Source organism: Neltuma alba, unplaced genomic scaffold, assembly GCF_004799145.2.
Source record: "Neltuma alba isolate B1F8T4 unplaced genomic scaffold, ASM479914v2 tig00012535_pilon, whole genome shotgun sequence".
Taxonomy (NCBI): domain Eukaryota; kingdom Viridiplantae; phylum Streptophyta; class Magnoliopsida; order Fabales; family Fabaceae; genus Neltuma; species Neltuma alba.
The window spans coordinates 36,347-61,447 of record NW_021637000.1 but is presented as its reverse complement, the minus strand read 5'-3'; the positions used below and the strand labels follow the sequence as shown (position 1 = coordinate 61,447).

Sequence of the window (25,101 nt, the reverse complement as noted above, 5' to 3'; positions counted from 1 at the left end):
AAAAAAATGCATAAATATGAAAGACAAAGTGGATTGAAATCTTATATTTAGGACCAAAATAAAAGTCAAATAAGATCTTATATTAAGAACCGGAGGTAGTATTATTTTACTATTGTGATGAAATGAAACCAAAGAGCTGGCTAGTGCAAGACTCTGACCATTCAATGACGTCTGGGGGTTTTGAAGCTGCGGCTGCATAAAGAAGACCATTTTTACAAGTTGGGTCCATTAAACAAAGTTAGTTAGTGAAGGATGTATATATAAAAATAAGGGTGACGCGCATTCCTGGTTAATTAAGGAACAGACCATGTTTGTCACATGGAAAGCCTGGCCCCGCAAGTTTGAGTTAGAGGCAAGCTTAAGGGCACAAGAAACACGATTCGAGAGAGAATAGAATTGACAATTATCTATAAATGAAATGATCGCCCCATCTTTAACTTTGCCTTGTTTTCTTTCTTTGTTTTTTTTTTTTTTTAAGTTGGAGAGGACGAAGAGGGACGTGGCCAGAATATTTGCGTGGCTGCTTCTGCTGCAAGATTGGGGTTGGGTCTACATACAAAAGGCTCTGCTCCTATCACGAACATGGATCCTACCTTGTTTACGCTGGTACAGCTCAGGTTGTATGCCCCTGGGTCCCCTTCCCCTCATTCTCAGGCACACATCACACCACTCCAGCTTTCTGGCCACACATTTATGTTTCCTATTAGTTTTGTTTTCCTCTCAACTCTATTTGTTGATGTTCATTCATGTTGTGTGATATTAATACCAAAATATGGTATTTAATGCATCTTCACACGTGAACCAATCACAAATATGAGGCTAGCAAATGAGGAGAATTTTATCTCAACTTACATAAATGTGCTTACAAATATTCATCATAAACAGCTCCAAATAAGCGTTAAGTGCATGATTTTGAGCCCAGCCGACCCTTCTTATTTTCCTCCCTTGGGGAGAGACACCAAGAGGCAGCACGTACACACATATATAGAGACACGTACGCTTGTAATTTGTTGGGTAGGGCCTGTGTTTAAATTGAGTAGGTTAGCGTGCACATATGGAAAAATATGCACTCCCATTACCGCAACAGGGACGATTTTTCTGCATGATCCATTTTCATATGGTAAATGACTAAAGGACAACAAATTAAAGGAGGGAAACAACACATGGGGAATGGAGATGGAGTGCTGCGGCTTCCATGTACAAAGGAGATGACCTGTCATGCAAAATGATAGGGGTTTCAGAAGGCTTTCCTATCGGCTCAGAGAGTTAGGAGTTAGGCCCTTATCATTGGACACCAGAGGCTGCGTGCAGCCATAACGAGCCCCTTCTTTCTCCCCTTTACTCCTTCATCTACCCTTTCTGTTGTCCTCATTCTCCTTCTCCTCTTATTTATCCACATGCAAGGTCCCTCATCATCCCTTCGCACATATCCATCCATCTCTCTCAATTAATTCACACCCCGCATTTCCCTCCTCTTTTCTTTTTTTCTTTTATTGTTTTCTTTGGTCGATTCCTCTTATTTCCTTTAATTATTGTCCATCTTCATAATTAAATATTGGGGGTTTTATAAGAGTTAAGTTGACCCAAACAGCCACGTAACATTTAATTTATTGAATTGAAATGATTTTATTGGGTTAGAGTAGAGATGAAGTGATATTGTGGGATTAGCTGAGAATTGTTGGGAGGATATCTGTACAAGAATAAGAGAGAAGAAAAGGCAGGGGATGGCCCACAAGGTTCCAGAGTGTATGATTCATGCCGGGGTTCCGGCGACCGAGGAGGGTGGAAGCCTATAGTGGACAGTCTTGTGTGAATTGAGAAGTCAAGGGGCCTTCTTCGTCATCTCCCATGTGACCTCCACTTCTCCGCCGTTACATTCCTTTCCATTTTATGTTGATAACGATCCCTCTTTTCTCCAATGATTAATACCTTTTACCATCCCGCGCTTGAAAAAAAAAAAAGGAAAAAAAAACAAAAATTATGGTGTTACACTTACGCTCTGGCTGTAACGACGATCTTGTGTAGGATAACTTTGGTCCAGATATGAGCTCAAAAGTAATTGGTTCTTCCATTTTTATTAAAGAAGGTACATTTAAATGCAAATTCTGATGAATTTATACGCAAATCAAATGACTGCATTGACTCTCGTTTTTAAATTGAATATATATAGCTTTTGAGTTGCCTTCCACCTCATGAATCTCCCACTGATTCACGCATCCAAGATTTGATTTCCTTAATTATCTTATAGTCCTAAACTCGTCACTACTCTAATCTGGTCAGGACTCGATTGATAAACATTTTTCTTCGTTATATGAATCCTTCGTAACTAAGATATTTGTCTCACGTTCCACGTACTCACGCCATCCATTCCAGTTGCCTCGCAGCAGGGTCTCACACGTGGCGTGATAAGGTTGGCCTAAAACAGAAGCCAACCGAATAATTGGAGCTTCGTCTATGCGATGTATAAAAGCTATGATGCTACTGGGTAGATTTTTTTCTGCTTCCTTTGGTGCGAATAATGCTTGGAAGTTGGACTTATTAATCAGTGCAAAGGGGTGCTAAACTGCTAATAATTCACAGGAACGATGTAGTCATCATTTTATAAACTAAATACTTAATACCTATTCAATTAATTTGATTGAATTGAGAAAGTTAGTTAAGTTAAGTTAGTTAATTATAAAAAATATGACATGTTTCTTCTAGAACATTATAATTATCTTTCTTAATATCCCTCTTCCTCTCCTTCTCCTACTTGATTATAGTTGATGTAGTATTTATAGGAGTAATTTAGAAAAAATTGATAAATATGATAAATAGATTTTACATTTAGAACCAAAATCAACTTAACAATTAGGTATTATATTAAAGACCATATGAGTATCAAATTTTAAACTTTGACGAAGACTTACTTACTATGATGAAATTGATTGATTAGTCTGGGAATCTAACGTGAATATAATTTCTTAATTATTTAAAAAAAAATCCAAATGTAATAAATGTTAACACGATTAAAGTAAATAAATGATTTCTTTCATAAAATTAAAGAACTCGTATTTATACCTTATACGGACAGTTGGGTAGAAATTTAAAAATAAAAAAGAAGGAATAATGGTCCATTATTCGATCGTTAGATATGCAGTATTATATGACTGTATTATAGCAGTATAGTACTCGCATAGATAATCAACCAACAAACTAATTAACTAACCAAATAACCATTTAATAAAGGCTTGAAAATAGAATCTCTCTCTGAGCATATTGTTATTGCATGCAAACATAACTGCCCAATAAACAAAAGCATATGGCTGCATTAGAGAAATTTTAATCAATAATTAGTCACCAAGCATTCCTTTTCTTTAGCTTGTTAATCAGAAAATATACAAAGCATAAAAACTGAACAACTTAATTATTGCATATAACGCGGCAGAGAATATTTGAGCGTTAAGTTAAGACGCATATGTATAGTTGGAAGCTTAGGATGCTCTGAGTTGAGTTCCCACTTTTCCAGGTTGGCCTTTGCCTACGCGCGCAACGAGAGATCCTTTCACGTACCCTATATAATAACAGCAGTGGTAATTAACGAAGGAATCATCAGCCAGCCTTTGCAATCCTGCTATCTTGGGAAAGTGTACGGTTATTACAGAAGTAAAAGAAAGCGTAATGTAATTAAGTAGTACTGTACCAATCCTTAATATAAGAGTTAGTTGACTATTTTAAATAGATTAAAAAAACTAATTAAATCACTGATTTGTTAATAAATATGTGTTGTTTTTCTTAAAATATTGTTGCTAATTAAGTGTATTAACTAGAACTATCATTATTATAAAGACTATCTTAAAAAAAGGAGGGGATAAATATGAGAGACAAAGTGAATTTTGATCTTATATTTAGGATTAGAACAAAAGTCAAACGAATTTTTATATTAAGGGTGAGAGGTGGTATTGAAAACAGAGAAAAGTTTCAACTCTCAAAGACATGTTTGCATGGAAGGAGGCAAAAGTAAGTGAGACGCGAAAGGCCATAACATTCTTTTGCGAATAAGACTAGAGCTAGCTGCTGCATGAGTTTTGTTCCGAACATCAATAAAATTCACTTACTTAGTAGTTTTCTACATTTATGTTTCTAATAATTTCACAGCTTCACTGTTCTTTATATATGGGAAAGCCCAGGAAAGGTAGGGTTAATGTGGGATGCATGTGTGTTGGGATGAAGTTTCACGTGGGGATAGATGTAGAGCCATGTGCGCCTTTCTTGTTAGCTCGAAATGGCCAACCAGGTCCAACTCCTTCAGGCCAATGCCCCCTCGTCTCTCTGCCTTCTGCTTATCATCATCTCCTCCAAAAAGTTTCCCAATAATGCAGCTCATCATCAAATTCAAATTTTCAGACATGCCACAAACAGCTCTTAGTTGAGGTCATTTGCGTTTCATGATGATGTATTATTATTTCTCCAATTTTTTAATTCCAATCATACGTTTCCTGCCCAGTCATTCTCTGGACTGCCAGTTAATAAACACTCTTTCTCAGACTTGATCCGTTTTATGTATATAAAATATAAAGCGTGATTCCAAGCTCAAAAAATTGGAGCACATTCATGCTGCTGCTTCGTTATTATTTTTCTCCCCTGGTTGGGGTGACCCGTGGGGGAGGGGTCAACTACCAATTGTGTTCTGTAGCCTGACATTTGGCACGGCATGAATAAAGAAAGAGAGACAGATTAGATTAAATTAAATTATTGATCAGTTTAGTGGGTCTTGTGTTGCATGATTCAATGTAAAAAAAAAAAAAAGGATTAAGGAAACAAACCTCGTTGTTCTGTTGGCGGATAACCCATTATTGTGAGATTTTGACAACATAGTACTAATGATGACATTGCTGGCTACTCCATCAACCTCACGCGAGGCATCCAATACTGAGATGTTAAAATAGATTAATTGCATTAAGTACGGTGGAAAGTAAAAGGAAATGAATGAACTGAGTGAAAACAACAGGACAGCAAATGAAATTGATATTTTGAAGAGAATTAAAGAATAAAATAAAAAACAAGTGGTGGGAATAGCGGCGAACTTAAGTCTGAAAAGGGCTTTCAACAACAAAGAAAAGCAAAGGCGACGACTTGGCCAAATACAGCATTAATTGGACGCGTTTAAAACAAAAAAATGTAAACCACAGCCCACAGAAGTGAATGAATATGAATAATTAGTTGGTCTCAAATAAAAGTACAACCTATTACATGGCTAATCAAAATATCCGAAAATGAAAGGATGACAGGACGGTGATTCTGTGCCGTGCCATTGACAATTCCCCAATGATTCATCTCTTTCCCACGAAGAGCTATTCAACATTTTGGACCACTACGCATAATTTACCTCTGCCTCTCTCTACTCTCTCATCATCATTCATCATTCACAGTCTCATTCGTTCACCGGCACAAGAGCCACCCATTTAAAAGCTGTACCTTGTTGTTCAGTATTTATTCATAAGTTTCATTTCACCCTTATGCTTATCCTGTAAATAGCAGTACAGGACATTTCATTAAAAAGTGCTCTGGTTCTTTCATACGGCCTGCTCATGAAGCTGAACTATCAAAAGCCAACAGTCTGACGGATCCCATGGAGGAAAGGGCACAGGAGTGACCCAGTCATTTACACATCTTCATATAGTATTATAAAATTTATTGAGAAACTGTATTCATATCATTTATAAGCAATAAATATTGCAGTACAATCTACTTGGAATGGATAAGGAGATGATGAGAAATAGATGCCTCAATAGGGCTCATGTCCCGTGAACTGCACAAACAGATCTCAGAATTATTTTTTTTTAATATATTTCTTTGGTCAGTGATTTGTTTTATTGAGCCCATCCCAATAGTAAGTCAGCCTTTGCTAAAGTTTTATGCTCTGAGTAATAGTGGAAGGGGAAAAGAAAAGGTCTTTTCCCGCAGTTTGCTTAGCTCCATGCTCTGTTTATTCCTTTTGTTTATGGAAAAGTTATTCCCCGATTGAGGGCACCCTTGAAGCAAAAAGTTCAAAAGAGAAACTTGAACTCAAAGCCAAGCATCATTTTGGATTAATATCTATTTAACTAAACATTCTGACCCATGATTCATCCACTTTAATTTGCACTTTGCTTCCATTGAGAATATTTTCCCAATCCAAGAAAAAAGAGTAGAATAATATGTGCACCCCACAGCTTCCCTATCCTTCTTCAGCAAAATTAGTTATTTGGGAATTGAATATTCACAATGATAGGTCTGGGCGGATAGGGCTGCTAGAATGGAATGGTGAAGTCGTGGTTTGCAGCTGAATTATCAATTAATAATATGGGAGAGATGGGTTTGATTTTGTTGGCGAAGCACATGGCAGCTTCAGTGTTATAAGTTGGTTGAATCACATGTCACATGATTCATCATTGCCTGCGTTCTTCACCTATACGGAGGCCAACCCCTAAACAAAACTATTTATTTAACCAAATTATATCCTCACATGCCCGGTTAATTATTCTAGTTTCCCTGGTTTCCCAATTATCCTATTTCTAGTTTCTTCCATTTTACATTTCACGGCTATATAAATGACTCCTGATTTATCAGACCTGTCTCCGCATTGACAAGAATATTTCATGGTTTCTCAGATCTGTGGGGAAAAAATTACCAATGCCTTGTGAGAGTGAAAAATGAGTTTGCTCCATAGATGTTTTTAAATTTTTATCGTGCAATAAAGAATGTACCACTCCTCTTTGGCCCCTTTTGAGGTTTCAGATTTATGACACTTCAAGGCATGATTAAAATACGTATTAAGCTCATCTTTTGCAGACACTACCATAATGGTGTTCCCTGCATTATGCAGCAAAACAGAGGACCACGAGTCCATAACTCATAAATGCGAAAATGTCGACACTTGTGAAGATCAGACTCACGGGGAGTGTTTACACATATAGATTGATCTGTACTCCAATTTAATAAAAGTCTACGAATTCAAATGAGATCAATAATATGTTGCATGTTGTGTATGTAACACACATAACGTTTGGTGTGTGTGAATGGTGCTATTCTATTTGCAAACAGATCATCTCACTGAAAGAGCCTTAGGATTTTCTCTATAAAATTACTTCCCTCTTTTAAATTGGAAACACAGCCACGTCGAACAGATTGGATCCGGGGGGTTGACCAGTGAAGATATGATATTTGGTATTATTGGGCATTTTGACGAAATGGCAACAAGTCAAGATGCAACCAAATACATACTTGTGGGTCGTGGCATTGTGGACGACTCTTCCGGGATCTATATGCAGCAGTTTGAGTTCGCATTGTCGCCCGCAGAAACAAAACGCTTATTGTATTTAACTATTTCAAGCTAATCATGCGCATATGTGTTGGTTTATTGACAATTATTGAGACGCCTTCGTGTTTATGTATTTTACAACTTTCAACGGCTATCCTCACATATTTGATCACATTCCATTAACACATTTGAGGAATTACCTATGCCTAGGCTGACGGCTCCACGACATCACACTAATAATCGGGTTCCCATCTTTGGTCTTTGGGGTGAAGTACATTGTTTTTAGTTTGGGTCCTGAAAAAGGCTGGAGTAGTCAAGTCATGGGAATGTGTTAGCCCCATATATAGGCCCAACAACAAGAAGACTAGGGCCGAAGCCGAGCAAATTTTTTTTTAAAAAAAAAAAGGGTTGCTGGAGCTCGCTCTTCGGATTGATCTGAGCCTAGACATTGAGAAGCACGGCATGCATGATTACGGCACGGAGTCATAAAGAAAGACATCTGTGTGCAGATTGGGAACAGGAAGCATCCGGTCTTCATTACTTGTCTGGGGAAAGGGATGACATTGAAGGGATTGCAACTACTTTCTCACATTTGTAATACACACAAAAGAATTATGAACTAATCAAGTAGAAATTTAAAAATGAGAAGAGTGGATTTCCTTACTCACTCCTCCTAAAGCACCAATCCATCCTGCCATATCCACATAGCTTGCGCTTTCAATTGAGGATTCCAGAGAACTAAAATCCCTTATAAAATGTCCATTACCATACTAGAAGTATTTATTTTATACCAATCATGCAATCGCTGGGGAATTAAACTAACAGGTCAGCTCTTGATAATCCCAAGGGATTGAGCTTGAAGTGACACGGAGTGCCTCAGATCCCCAACGTGAAGACTGTGTTGGCCCAACGGAATTCTTCGAATCCCAGATTTATCAACAACGCTGAGGAGTTTGCAAACGTGAATATTAACTTGGACTCGTTGTTGAGCCCTGGCTGGGACATGCACCTTCTGAAAAGCCACCAGTTGCTTGCGTGGGGCCCAGTGACCCCCAGAAGGTGGGGCCGAGAACACTAGCAGCGTGTGAGTGCCATCCTTGGAGCCCGTATTCTTAACATCTACGTGAAGGGTCATGGACAGCTTTCCACATCGCGCATGCGTCACCCTGATGGCCTTGTTTGAGATGTCTGTGGTGTTGACCCTGCGGTGCCCGTCCACCGGAACCGACACCAACGTCGGCGCACTTGCCAGCGTGTGCACGAACTGGCTGTAGCCTAATCCGTGCCCAAATCGGTATACTGCCGGACCCTGATAGAATCGATAGGTTCTTCCCGGGTACCCTGTGGGTTGGCTTGCTCGCATTCTCATATCTGTCATTGGCAACTTTGTGACATATTCTTGTGGATACCATGTCAGAGGCAGCTTCCCTCCTGCAAATGTTACATACACTTCATCTTTAGTTGAAGCGTTCGGCCGCATGGATTTGTTTATAAGTAGGCAGTGAGGCAAACAATTAAACTAACCTGGGTTGGCTGCTCCGAACAAGATATCTGCGATGGCGGCCCCACCGGCTTGGCCAGGATAACCGGCCCACAAGATGCCTGCCACTCGTGGATCGTTCTTTGCAAAAGTTATGTCCAGAGGCCCACCAGACATCAATACCAATATAGTTGGGCCCTTGGAGGCGGCCGCCACCTTGGTAATAAGATCTTGTTGACGCCCAGGCATAAGCAAATTGGGCCTGTCCCTATTTTCGGCCTCAAGGGATTGGTCCAGGCCCATTACAAGAATCGTGGCATCAGCATGACGGGCCGCCTTTATCGCCGCTCCAAATAGTTTGTCATCGGCGCAAGCCGCATTGGCACAGCCTGCTTGGTGAATTGCCTTGGCATATCTCCCTATTCCTTGTAAAGGAGTCGTGTATCCACAGGCAACACCTGACGATACCGCTCGATTCGTAAGTTATTGTTGGTTTATCATTTGAGTTCATGAAAGCCGGAAGAGCTAGTTGGGCTTACCGGCATAATTACCAATCATGGCAACAGAGGCATCAGAATTAGGGCCGATGACGGCGACAGTGCGGTGACGACGGGGAGAGAGGGGCAGAGAAGGGCCGGAGTTCTTGAGGAGAACGATTCCTTGAACGGCGGCTTCGTGGGCGAGGTCTTGGTGAGCCTTGGAGCACACGTCTGCGGGACCCAGCTTCCCGTATGGCTGAGCAGACGGCTCTCCATCAAACATGCCCAGTCTCATTTGGACGGTAAGGGTATTCGCCAGAGCACCGTCCACGTCCGCTTCCCTCAACAATCCTTTCCTCACCGCATCTTGCGTGTGCATCCCCAAGAAAGGCCCGCAATCCAAATCCAGTCCTGAAACAGACTTGCATTCTCTAGAATTGAATCTTGCAATGTTTTACCTTGATTGTTTTAATTTAGTTAGATTGATTATTCCCTGGGAAATGGAATATAGTTGACTAACCGGCTTTGATGGCCGCAGCAGCAGCTTTTTCTGGTGATGAAGCGTAATGCTGGCTAGCATAGAGCACTCCAACAGAGTCGCAATCTGATACGATGTATCTGCATATGTAATATGTATGCCACAGCAAAGGGAAAAAAATGTCAAAAGGTTAACAGTTATTAATGTTGAAAAAGAGTGGATATGGTTGTAGTTTAGGTGGCGGACCCATCAAGACGCCATTGCGCCCGAACAGTTTTCTTGAGGAGGTTCGGGTCGGCGCAGGTGGGGACACCATTGACTTGATTGTAAGAGCACATGACGCTGGCCACTCTGCCATCCTTCACACACATTCTAAACGGCACGTCGAACGTATCCTCTATGTCCTGCTTGCTCACCTGCGCCCATCAAATTCACTTTCCTCGTCAGTTCTTCCCTTTTCCTGCTTGTTTTCACTAGGATTCCCCCCAACTTGCTCCAAGAAAAGCACCCTATCCCCGACATCATCATAACTTCCCCCATACTATCCACACTAGCTTCGCTTCTTGTTAACATATCTTTTCATCATTAAAAATATAATAATGCACCGCGGCTTTATCATCGTAAATTGCATCTCACAAGACTCACTCTTGGTGATAGTTCCTTCTATTAATAACCTCCCCCTCAGCACGAAAAAGGGAAGGCGTCTATTCGATGTAAACTCATCCGAGTCATTCCTTATCCTTTCAAAATACTGAAAGACCCACTTGGATAAAGCAGTAAATGAAAAGAAAAGGACTCAGAGACACGTTTTGAAAGTGGTTTTGGGCCTACGAGAGTCCTGTGCCAGATGGACAATGAACCAGAACTAATACCAACCAACATGGTAATGCTACTCTCTTTCTTCAACATAAGAATTAACTAAAAACTTGTATTTAATCTTAAATATAAAATTTAATTTACTTTTTTTTATATTTTTTTAAATACCTCTATTAATAATTGAATACACGAGGATAATTTTAAAAAAATGAACACATATCACAGATAACCAACATAATAAAGGCAGCGGATACGGGATAACAACACATACCGACAAGCCTAAGTGGTCCCGCCCTATCAGAAGATTCCCACCCTCTTTAATCACATTCTAATTCAAACCAATGCCATAAATCACCGATTAAAGCAATCGACGGGAAAACTGATTTTGCCCGCTTGTTTTTGTCTTTCTTATCATCAAACTCTTTTTTCAGTAATAAAATATTCATAGAAGAAAGTGGAATACAAGATTTATGCATTTGCCCCCAGTCCTAGCTAACTAGAAACGAAAACAGCTGTGCCTACCTGTGCATTAAAATGGAAGCGATCCACCCCGTTCCAATTATCGAGGTCATAGGCCGTAAAGTGCTTACAGCAAGCAGCGACCTTCAACCGGTTACCGTCGTTTCCCTGGAGGCCCTTGACGTAACTGGCGGCATATGCACCGGCTAGGACGGGGTCTTCACCGGGAGTCTCTTGTCCCCGGCCCCACCGTGGGTCCCTGAAAATGTTCACGTTTGGGCTCCAGAATGTGAGCCCAGCTATTCCTCCGTTATACATTGCCCTTGCTTCGTCCGAGACAGCCTGCGGACAACACCACCGCATGTGTTAGACTTTGGTTGACATTTACTATATTAATTAAATCAAATTATAGTAACGCCATTAAATATAATTATGAACACGATCCGTCTCTGTAATGCCCTCAGAGTTCACAAACTTCGTAAGGTGCGACTCTCTGACACGCACGATCTGCAAGTTGCTTAGAAAAACAGGCCAATCAATGTTGCACGGCACCCGCCATATGCAACTTGAACATTAAAAGCAATTATCGGTTTGCCTTCAAAATGCTGGCCATTCCCTCCCCTCCTCCAGCGCCGGGTCCCAAAACACGAGGAAAGCCCACTCCCTCGTTTGTTATTATTAGCTACAATATTCTTTCTTCTCTTTTTGGGGTCATAAGTTACGAAATTCAAAATCCTGCAAAATACTCTCCATGCTTCATTATATAAAAAACTGATCAACCTTTTTTTGCATATGGTAATTTAGTCATTAAAATATATAGTTTTTTTTACCTCTAAAAATAATTAAATTATCTTTAATGTTACGCTTTTAACATTTTCTCTCTCCCCCCCTTATATTTAATGAAAACAAAAGTAAATGAATTATATTAATTATTTTGACAACATTTTATATATAGGACTTAAATTTTATTCTAACAAACGTTTTATTTATGAATTGGAGGGAGTAATTTGCTCTTAAAATTCATAGCCTCCTCCTCACCCCCCTAAATTTTACCCTATTCAAATGTAAATATAAGATTTTTTTTTTTAACAATTTTATGTCAATTAAAAATTCTAGTTGTTTTAATTAGTTATATTAAATTTATCAACAACTTCTATCATTTTGCCGAAACTGCCTTGAGAATTACTGGACCCGCTCTCATAGTCTCTTTCATGTGGAGCTAGTTAAGGGTAAAAATGTAATTAATGTAGGAGATAATTTAAAAAAAAAACAAGTTTTGTGAAAATGACATTCAAAACGGCCCTATAAAAAATACAGGGGAGAAAAATTAATAATAATTAATCAAATCATCGGATAGGATCAATAATTGTCTTGTGATGTCTCCCTTTTTTTCCTTTTTGTAAATTTTGATAGGGCGCAAGATTCGTCCTATCCTATGCAGTTTCCCACTCGAAATGTGCCCTGTTTTCATCAACTGTTCCGTCGAGCTTCATAAAAAGGGAACCCAAAAAAAACCAAAGGAACTAAAGTACCTGTTGGTACTAATTGGCAATGAGCACGAAGTGGAAGATGCAGGGCGTAACCAAAAAAGAAGAGGAGAAGAAGACAATAAAAAACTGACCCGTCCGATCGCCTCCCACAAGGAAGCGTTGAAAGAAGCAGCGGTGGTGATGACTTGGGGGAAGCTAGTGGCGGCAGGGAATGGAGGAGCGAACCTTGTTCCGCGACCCACATTGGAAACCCCGTGAAGCGCCTCCGACCACCACTCGTAGCCTTTGATCCCAAGCCGTGGAATCGCCGCCGCATTGTCACCCAGCAACTTCACCTTCTCTTCAAGCGTCAATCTCCCGATCAGGTCCCTCACCCTCTCCCCTGTGGGCAACGACACCCTGCAGAACGGCAAATTCTTGGTGTTGCCGTCTCTGGGATCGCAGGCCAGAGGCTCCGCCGCCTCGCTCCCCTGCACCGTTACACCCACCAGTATCACCACCAAGCACATTATAAGCAGCGACGGCGATGCTGACAAAGCCATTTGTGAGAAATAGAGAGAGGAAGATGAGAGGATAAGTGTGCGAGTGAAGGCAGGGAGGGGGAGCGTTATACATATATAGAGAATTAATGATATCCATGTCCATATCGTGCATGATGTACATACTTCCTTTTCATTTTCTTTTTCCTTTTTATTCTTTTTTTTTTTTTTTCACTGAAGAAGGAACTGTAAACAATAAGAAAGTAATCAGCACAAGCTGGCTGGTGAGACTTTAATAAGAGTTGGTGATTGGTGGCTAACAAAACAGGATCAAGTGACATCAACAGATCGTTACGGGAATCGACCTGCCGCTTTCGAACCATAATTATATAGCTTTTGCATGAGACTAAGGCCAGTGTCATAGGCATATATGTATGGATACTACATAGGGATGGGGTTGTAGGCTCACGCTGATCCAAAATATGGATGGCTATGGGCGATCCTGTTCCGGGGTTACTGCTGGCCCTACGTATTACGCAGCATTAATAATTGATTACTAGAATGAATGGGTGGTGTTAGATGCATCCGATTGACTTTCTTGGCTCTGGCTCTCATTTCTCATTTCTCATCTCTGGCAAGCACAAACTTTTCTTGAACAAGAAAATGATGAGGTGGCCCAAACTTCGATGAGATATTTGGCCCTGGTTTACGACTCTTAGAGACGACCGCGCTAATCACCTAACGCTAATGGCCTCTGCGTAATCATTTTATTCTCTCCTTTGGAGTAATTAATCATGCAGATTTACTGATTAGGATATTATGTCAGTCAATGATTTACCAATTGAGGATGGAGGTACCACCTACATGCCTAAAATCCGCAAGGAAAAGATACGAATTCAAAGCAGGGTGAACTCTTCAATGTTTGATTAGTTCGAGTCAAAAAGTTGTTATGTTAGTCACCTGTATTAATGTCGTTTGGGTCCAACCATTCCAGTTTAAGTTGTTCAGTTTGGAGAAAAGAACTTAGTGTACAATGGACGAAAACCGAAAGTAGGCTGCGTAAATCACACATTATTCCCAAGTTAATAAACAAATTCACCCAGTCGTCAAAATGGAATTGGGTGTTAGAACAAACAGAAAGCAACATATTAAGCGCTAAGTCGCGAGAGCATCGTCGGATTCGTAGATATATTGTTAGAAATCTTATTAATTGAGAGAGCGGAGAGCTTCTTCCACAAGTAAGGTCAGGGAGATGGAGACAGAAGCAGACCCCCGGCTCTAAACTCATTGCCATGGTCCGGCTTATGCATATCATGTCATGAAGATAACACCGTACCACATGATGGCATCGAAAAAAGAAACAAAAGAGAAGTCTTTGCCTTTAAAAAAACAAAATGGAGACAGCCGCACTGTATTATTATTTTTATGTTCTGTTATTGTCGATCAACTTGCAGAGAAAGGTAACACAGAGGAGGGTATGTGATAACTAATAAGACCAACTTTGATAATATTAAATTGTTCTGGTATGAAAATGGGTTCTTTTTAACTCATTAGTTTCCTTCCTAAGACGTGATGGAGGGCCCACCATGGAGCCCTGTTGCAACTGGATGGATAATATCGAAGACCGAGGGGGGTTTTATTTAATTTTTTAAGACAGATTTGAGGATGGTATTTGGATTTCCATTAATCCATTTTTATAATTACCCTGCACGTGTGGTGATGGGTGAACAGAGGAGAAGAAATCATCCACTTGCGTTGAGTGTTTCTGCCAAAAGAACATTAATTAAAACTTTGTTAGTGTGTCTAGGGAAGATGACCGCAATGTGTTGCAGAAGTTTTCAGGCCCAGAAAAAAAAATGTGTTGCAGAAGTTTTGTCTACCATTTTTCCCTGAACCTTACCCTGTTGCTTATCTATAATCGTTCTTTATCTTGCTTTAAACCTCACATTTCTTTCCACTAAATGTTTATTGTTCAATATGAAGAATAACTCTGTCCCATTACTAGCTATGCGATAGACGACTGGGGAGGTTGTACTGGTCTCTCCAGGACCTAACAGTGTTTTCTTTTGGCTGGGGTGGTCTGCGACACATAATTTAATATTTTGCATCCTCGAAATCCTAGTGATGGACCGCCTGCGGTTCACTGCATCCGTGTTAGTTGGCACAAGTTGCTCTGTTTCACTAGATGACCCAGAATCTCCTCCACAGAGATTTGGCACGCTGTACGTTCCCAAGAGTTCTAATTTGCACGGTGACCCATGAAACAGGAAAGTAATAAAATAATTATTAGAGCATAAAGATAGCTTCAGTGCGGCCTTGCAGGATTCAATTAATCAAATGTAGGTAAGCTCAGATAGCTTTAGATACATCAGTAACTAGTTGCTAATTAATAACAGTTTACAAAGCGCAAGTGATATTTAGGAATATAGCCCGAGGAAAACAAGATTTCATGCTTGTGGACTACGTTTGATCCTGTAGTGAACTATTTTGTACATCATTTAATACGCAACTTGATGACCATGACTGTGAACGGTAATATACAGCTGGAGTTTACTTGGAGATGTGACCAATGGGAGGCATTAAAAGCCTGAGATAAGAAACTTCATCAAGAGCTTGGACTCTAATGTCTGAGTTGTCTGAGGCGCACCGGTCCAAAGCCGTACTACATTGCGTCACAAAACATCCACTAGGCTCTCTCTTCCTTTCTGCGTCATCGACGACCTTTGACACGCCATGCTGAATCTTCATGGACTTATTTCACTATGAAAGTCAATAATTTAAGAATATCAATTTTAATTCTCTAACTATTAAGTAGAAGTACTTGCAAGTAACACACCGCTCTCTTCAGAAGCCAGGGCAGTCTTCCGTTAGCAGATGGCCCTCTAAGGAATCAGGTGCTTCTAAGTTCTACCTTTGAGCTTATCTGTTTGGATGGAATGTTGTTGCTGGGCCATGCTGAAAATCACGGTACGACCCAACGCATGTTGGCATCTCATGGCGAAGGCGGGTCCTACAGGAAATCCTCGCCATCCCCGTCCGTTCTTGCTTTCTATTCCTGTTCTGCTGGCCTTTTCTATCATTTGGTCATTGATTGGGAATTTTAGTTCCATGATTTCTGATGGTGAGGCTGGAATGATAACAGGGCTGGAAATTCTTCCTTTAATTCTGTAATTATATCAGTCTGAAAACGAGGAGAAGAAGGCAGTGATGGTGGCTCGGGAAAAATAATTAGGCGAACGACAAATTATGATCTCTGATGATGTTAATAATAAGAATTATAACATTTGCTGAGTGGTTGATGTGAAAAAATTTGTACCTAACCTGACGTGGCCGTGAGGCATGAACCATCACAGACATGGGCCTTCCTTCGTGAGGCTGGAATGAAGACATCAAGCTGTGGGGTATGGTGGGAGAGGGATATTGCGTTTGCATGCTCATCCTTGAATCGTCCTTTCCAATTTCCCAGTAATATGAAGGTTATAATGTTGGCCCAAAAAACAAGGACAAGCTCCTTACATAGTCCCTAAAAGTACCATGAGTATTGAGGGATTTTACCTCCGTCGTTGGTTGCTGATATTTTCCTCCACCATTTCCTAATTTTGAATAATTGCAAATTCCCAAGACATGCGCCTGTTCGGCCCACTCCTGTTGAGACTTCATAGCAAGTGGCTCAGCCAGCGTACAGGCACTTCCTGTCGTTGGGGTTGGGCTAGCACTCAGTGATCACTAAAACTTAGTATTGGGAAATGGGCCAGCCCGTCATGGGTTGAGTATAAACAGGCCAGCTGGTCTAAACCTGAGTCTTAGAAATAAGTGATTTTCTCAGGCCTGGCCCGTGAGGTGACCTACTCAAGACTAGCCCGTTGGCTTTTGGCCCATTTAACTACAAATATAATTTTTTTATGTTTATTATATATTTTATTGAAATAAAAAAATAAAACAATAAAATTACTAATAAAAGATATAAATATGAATAAAATTAAGTTACAAATATATAAACATCCATCACACTACAATAAAGTCCATTGAATAAACAAACTAAATGAAAGGTAGATAAAAAAAAACTAAACAAGCACTAAGTTCACATTAAAAAAATTGAATTTCTTAAAAAAAAAATTTGTTGGCTGGCCAACTGGCCCGTTTAATTTCGAGGCTCTATAGAACTAGTCTTTTAAATCTCATTTATTTATGGAGGCTTCAAATCATGAGTGCGGCTGTTTATTTAAACAGGCCAGTTTAATGGGCTCAACTCGTTTATTGGCCCTACTAAAAATAGATCTTCCTTGACAGAACTTTTAAAAAACCCATATTATTCTGTTTTTACATATATACATAAATATATACTCTTTTGGTCTTAAATATAATATTTTATATATACTAATATAAGAGTTTTATATTTAAAACCAGACAAGTATATATTTTTTACATAAGATAGTTTCAACTTAATTTTTACTTGCGTCACATCTCGCCATTGCCAACTGATTTGTATCCCCTCGCTCAGCGTATGCATGCGAGGGAAGGCAATTCCGCGAGACCATCTACTGACGGATACAAGCGGGACAAGCTCTGCAGATTTGTTTATAAAATTTGGGCCTTTTATTTCCCATGTTTTCTAGATCCGTCACTGATGCCATCACGTTATTATTAACGCAATAACAGCTGAGGCAAACCAAAAAAAAAAAAATCGTGTTACTGTTTTGTTATATTCACCAGAGGAAGAAATCAAGAGACTGCCTTTAATTAATAATAATAATAATATATTATTATTATTATTATTACTACTACTGTTTCATAACAAATTATAGTAAACTGAAGAGGATACGTCAATTGTATCGAAGTGGTTATCAATGTGGGGTTTGGGTTCATAAAATGGCAGAGTAATTACTGGCGTTGATGAAGGAGAGAATGAAGGGACGTTCAACTCCAACAGAATTTTGAAGATGCCCCCGCGGAACACGTTGCTCCCGGACGCACCTACCTTTGCTTTCATTTCACTCCATTCACTGAGATGTGCCCCCAGATCGTCTTCAAATAATCTCAAGGAGGCCCTTTTTGGGTTCTTCTCTTATTTCCTGATCATGTCTTTATGTGCTCACGTTTTGTACCGAGCAATATGAAGCGAGAAGCTTCTGTGCCATCAGGATTTGAACTTTAACACTATATTTTTAGGACCAAAACAAGATTTTCATATTTTGATATTATGATGATCTAGAATGTCTCTAAATATTGTTTTGCCTCTATCTATTCAGATAGTAATAAATAAATTCAATTTCCGTTTGCATGTTGAATCCTCCATTTTAGCCAGACATCTAATGAGCTGACTGCCAACACAACTGACATCAAAGACACGTATTTCTAAATTTGTCGATGTTGCTGAGATTAATCGCAACGAAATAGCAGAACCAGAACCAGAAAGTCATTGTTTCTGCAGCCCTTCAAAAAGGTCGATATATATATGGAACAAAGACCTTATGCAACATTAAACATGAAGATATAAACTCCTAGGGAAACAGGCAGCCTGACAGTTTCCTCTGAATATTCTTCTCGTCAATGGTGTCCAGGCTTGGTTTCCACTCTTTTCCAGAAACCTGTCTGCTCAGATACTCAGGAGTGCTTTCTGTAATTTCAGGCAAAGTCTCAGAACATACGTACCTCTCTTGTGTTTTCTTCAACACCCCTTCCCCAACTGGTCTGTCGCGACACACCCGAGCAAGCCGAGAAAGAAACCTCGAAGAAGAAAACAAGAGAGACTTGGATTTCAGAGCAGAGTCAACCATTAAGAGAATGCGTCGACTTTCTTCGCTGTTCAATCTAACAGGCTTCCCACGTCTCAGCGGAAGCATTAGATAAGTGTTGTTCCTCTCAAGCTTCTTATCAGCAGACAAAGGAAGTGGCCTGTTTTGGTTCAGAGCAGAACGGAACTCCACCACCACCTGCTGCGGATGCTCCAGCATCAGCTCCGCCACGGTCACTGGTTTCTCGAATTCCTCCACAGACCCATCCCAGTGAACGATTTTTCCTTTCCCATCTGGGCCACCAAATGAGATTCGGTTTCCCATGACAGGGTTCAAGGGAATTGTGGAGGAACAGGGTAGAAGGAGAGGGAGGGCCGTGTAACGGAGGAGAACTGAAACTAAGTTTTATGAGAGAAGAGAAAAGCGTGGGCGTTATGTTGGGCAACAAGTGAGAATGTAGGTAACAGGCAGGAATCTGCGTTTGTTAAACCGCTCCATCCTGTGACGGGTGTAATGGGGCACATGGTACCTATAAAAATTCAGTCTTTGACCTGCCCGTGGGACTATTCATATTATCCTGCCATGTTTAATTTAAATACTACCTCCGGTTTTCAATATAAGACCTTGTTTGATTTTTATTTTGATGCTAAATATAAAATCCCAATATATTTTGTATCTCATATTTATATATTTTTTTTAAGATAGTTTTTCTGACAATGGTAGCTTTAAACAATATACTTGATTAGTAAGGATATTTTAGGAAAGACAACACCTATTTATTACAAATAACTAACTTAACTTTTTTTCTTAATCTCCTCAAATTAATCAACTAGCTCTTATAATTAGGATCGGATGTAGTATATTGTAATGTTTAGAAGGTGAGTTGATCCAAGAGATCAAGAGCTAATTAACCTTTTAAGAGCCTATTCTCTACTTTTACCTAATTGAAGCAACCACCCAACTACACCTGCATTAGGATTACCCAATTCGCGATTCGATCACTGATCTAGTGAAATTTTCGTTAGAAGTGATCGAATTAAGTGAGGTTTGGGCATTTTGTCGCTATTTAAACCTCACGATCTCGTGTCTTTGATAACTTTCTCAAAATTTTGGAGAGGAAAAATACTAGATTTCAGTCATTTCGCAGCAGAGGGTTCCCTGTATTGCACGTCATTATTAAATCACGTGTACAATGAATGAACGACCCTACTCGTGAAGAGTGAACAGATTTATATACGGCCTCGGCCTGCCTTCGCTCCGAGCACATGGCGTTCTTTATTCATACCCATATCTTAACATATAGCAAGATTTACGAGGAGTTTATTGATTTAGAAGCATATCTTTTCTTGAAACATACGATATTATGACGGTAGTTGGGAAATAGCATACGGTTTGAGTAACGTACGGTTTTGTCGAATAATAATGTCTAATGTCACTCTCTAAATCAGCAAAATATCAGATAAGAAGTAGTCTTGTCTATTTGTGTTTGTTAGATCCTGAAAACTACTCGCCTCTTTCCTCGAAATTGAAATGGGTGTTACCCTTCTGGTTGATGGAAGTATTTAAGCGACATTAAAAAACGACAAAAAAGGATAGAAAAATTACGTCGACTCCCGTGTTACAGAAGAAAAGAGACAAAAAGGGCGAAAAAATAATGTCATTAACCTAACTAATGATGATTAACAAAAAATCGTAGATAATTTATTTGGCAGGAATAAATTTCCAGAGATTGTACTGAGTCACACTGTCAAATTTAATATCACGAATTTATGATTTGTGTTTAAAAAACAAAATTAATTTTTTAAATTGCGGTCCTTCAAACTTAAGAATTTATATAACGACGCTATTCAAGCCAATTTAAGTTGAGCGGCCAAAGAAAAGTCAAACTAGGTTATTGCTTAAATTTAAAATGCGACTCTATTTTTGCGGGAAAAAAAGACTATTGTTGTGCGGAATTGGTTGGCGGACTTCCTTTTGGGCCGGAGAAAACATTTGTGGGTCAGAAGCTGAGCTTCATGAAACATTTTAGGCCAGTAGGTGCGTCTTGTTTCTGTTTACAGGGCCTGTGAGTGCTTTCTCCCAGATAGAACTCGAATTGCCGGCCCATTATTTGGCCCAATGGACAATATGCGGGGAAGTTCAATTGGAAAATTGAAAAGCATAATGAATTTATAGTTAAGGTTATGTTTCCCGCTTCGATGCTGAATATTCGCTCGCCTTCGTTTTCGTCCGGTCGGAATGTCGTGGTTTTTCAATCCCTGTTTCAAACTCCGATGCCGTGGAATGAACCCTGCTAGCTGGGACCAGCGCAGAAGCTCCTTGTCCAGCGGGGTGATGACGTGGCGGGTTCTGCGATCATGATCTCCAGAGCGTAACCGTTTTATCTCCGCTCTTGAATACGCCAGTGGAGCCCACGATGGCCGCTCGCGAAGGTCGCGTGAGCAGGGCCGAAAAAGACTTGGCCTCTTTAGCTCCCAGGTGTAGTGTCCAAAAAAAAAAAAAAACAGCCTCGTGCGGTTTTACCACTCGAAGAAGATCCCACCCACCGCCAACTTGCGGCCGCCGGCCGTGACTACTGAATTCAAAGAGCTGATTCGATATTGGGTCTCGTTCACCTCATGCGACAAAGAAGGGCCTTTCTGGTTTCTGCCGTGTGGGCACTTCAATCCCTAATCTATTCTTCTGCTTCCGTAGCTATCGTTTCCTGCAGCACTCCACCCCAATACCTGACCTTCCATTACTTAACGCTGTTCTTTCTTTTCTTCATCTTTCATTTTCTCATCTACCTTCTTAATCTTAATCATTAACATTTAGTCAATTTTGTTATTTCTGCTGCTGGATAAATGGATAGGGCCCGATCCTTTGGTGTCGAGAAACAGAAGAAAATGGGTATGGCAAACAAATCCACCTGGCTGAATGGTTCATTTTTTCTAGGAGAGTATCATTTATTTAAAAAAAAAATTAAATTGTCTCGTTGATGTCGCGATAATCTTAAGCACATGCTTCGGCCTTCAGGTATGTCATAGTTCTGATGGATCTTGATTGTAACCAAATTAGGAGCGTCACTTCTTTTTTTTTCCTTGTAAAACTCGATTGTCATAGTAAACTAGGGCTGCACAGGGCAAACCTCTTGCCCGATGTCTAGCCCGAAAGAAACGCAGCCCGCTGCCCGGTCCTGCCCAATAGAACCTTAACCATTTTGGGCAAGGCAAGGACGGGCTGGATAGGGCGGGTTTTCCCGCCTAACGTAATGACATCATGCCTTATATCATATGTAGAAAAAAAATTCAATTATCGTGTTTTGAGACAAGTGAGAGGAAAAAAATTATCATGAATAAGTTTATCACTCATATATATATAAGGCCTATGTAGTTTTGTTCTTCAACTTTCAATTTTTTATGGGAGGTAAAAAAATATATTTAATAATTAGAACATTTAATAATCAAGCTAAATCAAGAGTTCAATTCCTTAGTTTATTCATATAGTTGGCAGATTCTTATAATCATGTGAAAGCACAAAATTTGAAAGGTGGTTTTATTTTTTTTTTTTTCTTTTAAAAAATCGGATGTAAGAGTCTAAGAGAAAAAGAAGGAAATTTGACTTGGAGTAATTTAGCATATTGAATCTTATATTTTGATATTTAGCTCTTTTATATGATTATAATTTTATGTTCCTTTCATTTTTTCTAATTTTAACTAATTTTTTTGGCCAAAACAAAAGAGATAATTGCTTAAAATAATATTATCTTATATATATAATTATATATTTTTTCGGGCAGAGCCAAATGGGCAGGGCAGCATACCCTGCCTGTGGCCCTGCCCTGCTCGTGAATCAGCCCAGCCCGAAGATGCCCATTTTTGCTTGGGCAGCTTTTTACTGGGCTGGGCTGGGGCTTTTCTTGCGGGCTCGGGTAGGCTTATTGGGCATGCGGGCCTCATGCACACCCCTATATAAAATATAGAAAAGTTGTACAAAGTATTACTACCGATTTTATTTAATTTTTATTTTAATTTTAAATATAAAATCATAATTTATTTCATTTTGTTTCTCATATTATTTTTTTTTATACAGTCTTATAAAAAGGTACTTCTAGCCAATACATTTGATTAGTACGAATATTTTAAAAAAGACAATACCTATTTATTATATTAAATACCAGAGTTAGTATTTGAGATTAGGCATGTTTCCAGTCTGCTCTGCTGTAGCTCACGGGTATTGTTAAATTTATAGTCACTGAGACTCGACACACATACGCAGGGAAGCATCTTTCTGTTTTAACCTATTTGGCGGTGTGCTTTTTCTATCCTTCTCTTGTCTGTCGCACTGGATCCGTTCATTGGGTAATGACCCAGGGAATCTAGTCACTTTGTGTCATTTTAATGATGAAAGTCGGTGCATATCGGTGCTAGCTAAAAAGAAAAGTGAGTGCTTATCCAGCATCAACCTTCCTTTCTCCCTCCTTCAATTCGGAGATCCTATCGTCTTGCCAATTTTTGGGTCCTCCCCACCTTCTGGTTTGTACTTGACATCTAACAAGGTTACACGTAACTAACTGAAGAGTTTGTCCTCTCTAGTTAGCAATTTTAGGATCTTCTTTGTTCTAAATAATGCACCATATTCGTGCCAAAGAAAAAACAGAATTATAACAAGCCCCCTACAAACGCAGTCACAGAGGGATACAAAGTCCAGTGCGTGTGTAGGTTCCGCGTTTGCTTTTGAGCACCCTCTCTCTTTTTCTGGGTTAATTTTACAAGTACTCTGTAACACTACGAAATTTTGAAACAAGGAAAGCTGCTGTCTCGTCGACTCCAAGTAAAGACCCACATATTCCAACTTGTATATTTTTCCACCAACAGCCAGTTTTATTAATGCAAAGGCGAGTTATACAGATTTGAAATTTGTGTTCGATAAGCATGCCTAGGAGCCTACTTCTTGAAAAAAGCGTAAGAAGGAATGTAATTTGATTATGGGTGCTTCACAATGACAACAGGACACTTAGCATGCTTGGCACAGTATTCACTAACGCTTCCGAGGAGGGCCCTGCAATAGTTCGCATGGAGAAACTCTTTCAGTGATTAAATCATTTATTTAATTCCAAAAGCAGCCATCAGAATTCAGAAGAATGATTCAAGTGGGTGGTATTATACCTCTTAAAGAAGCCATAACCGTGGCTTCCCATGACTAAGGTGTCAGCTTTGAGTTTCTGCACAGCGCTGCATATTACATTCTTGGCATCTCCACTCCCAATAACTCTCTGCATCTTGATCTGCAGAAAGCAAACCCAGCGAGACACACACACAATTCCCAGTTAGGGAGCAAATTAAACAGAACCAAACAAAAAGAGACCATATGTAAGGAGCGGGACGAGGAGGCGTACGTTGCCGGTGTCGATGTTTCTGCAGATGGCTTCAGCTCTTTCCATTACTGAAGCAGCCAGGTCTCTGCCGAACTTTTCCATGACCCCAATAGCATCACTTGAAAATATATTCCCTGTAAATAGACCCAGAAGCAGAGGAAAAATGTGCAAGTTAGAAATTAAAGAATAGACAGAGAACTCCTATAGCGAAGCGGGAAGAACAGCTAGAAAGGGAAGCAAATTAAACCTGGAACATCGAAGGAGGAGTAAACAGAAGGGGATGGCTTGACGTAGAGGAGGACGAGTATGTTGTTGCTGGTGTCAGAAATGAGATTGCTGAGACACCATGAAAGCGCGTACATGCTCTCTTGGCTCTCATCAACCGCCACCACAATCTTCTGCCCTTCCTTCTCCATTATCAACAATCGATCAACCTTAAAATGAAACAACCTAATCTGATTGTTGTCTGGCTTCAGAGATGTCGAGGCCTTTGAAGTTTAGACGATGGGATGCAGATTATATACTCGCTGCCTCCGGTTTCTCCATCTATCGTTTGGTTTGTAGTCTTGCTTTTAAATTTCCAGCTGGGTCGAAGTCAGCCTGAGAACGACCGACTGTTTACTTTTCTTTTTGGGCCAATAGCTAATCTGCTCTCAAAAAGTCAGTTACTCCAAAAAGGGGTTATCACATTGTTTGATTTTAGCTTTTTTTATTAGGATATTAATCACAACAATTTGTGCGTGTAAGGTTTATTTAAAGTAATTTAAGTTACTTTGGTACTACTTTCAATTTTTAATATAAAAGCTAATTGACTGATTTAAGTAAATTAAAAAAACTAGTTCAACTAGTTATTTGTAACAAATAAATATTGTCTTTTTAAAAATATCCTTGTTAATCAAGTATATCAGTTATAACTATTGCTATTACAAAGACTATCTTAAATAAATAAATAAATATGAGAGACAAAATAGATTAAAATCTTATATTTAGAACTAAAATAAAAGTCAAACGAGCTTTTATATTAAGAACAAGATGTAGTATTACCAT

The 25,101-nt window shown here is 39.6% G+C and overlaps 3 protein-coding genes across 3 annotated transcripts; all 3 read right to left on the bottom strand.

The window, feature by feature from the left end:
• Positions 1-7,680: 7,680 nt before the first annotated feature.
• Positions 7,681-13,071, bottom strand: LOC114728397 (probable beta-D-xylosidase 2). The gene is made up of 7 exons (XM_028915304.1): positions 12,616-13,071; positions 11,058-11,336; positions 9,966-10,135; positions 9,762-9,859; positions 9,302-9,652; positions 8,807-9,220; positions 7,681-8,713 (listed from the first exon to the last, which is right to left on the bottom strand). The coding sequence occupies exons 1-7, from the start codon at positions 13,024-13,026 to the stop codon at positions 8,109-8,111; spliced, it is 2,328 nt and encodes a 775-aa protein (XP_028771137.1). The 5' UTR covers positions 13,027-13,071; the 3' UTR covers positions 7,681-8,108.
• Positions 13,072-18,273: 5,202 nt separating this feature from the next.
• On the bottom strand, positions 18,274-19,142 carry LOC114728398 (uncharacterized). Its single transcript, XM_028915305.1, has one exon. It carries the CDS (start codon positions 19,020-19,022, stop codon positions 18,465-18,467), a length of 558 nt encoding a protein of 185 aa, XP_028771138.1. The 5' UTR covers positions 19,023-19,142; the 3' UTR covers positions 18,274-18,464.
• A 4,263-nt stretch (positions 19,143-23,405) lies between these two features.
• Positions 23,406-24,606, bottom strand: LOC114728399 (universal stress protein A-like protein). The gene is made up of 4 exons (XM_028915306.1): positions 24,302-24,606; positions 24,076-24,188; positions 23,846-23,964; positions 23,406-23,738 (listed from the first exon to the last, which is right to left on the bottom strand). The coding sequence occupies exons 1-4, from the start codon at positions 24,468-24,470 to the stop codon at positions 23,663-23,665; spliced, it is 477 nt and encodes a 158-aa protein (XP_028771139.1). The 5' UTR covers positions 24,471-24,606; the 3' UTR covers positions 23,406-23,662.
• Between the last annotated feature and the right edge of the window lie 495 nt (positions 24,607-25,101).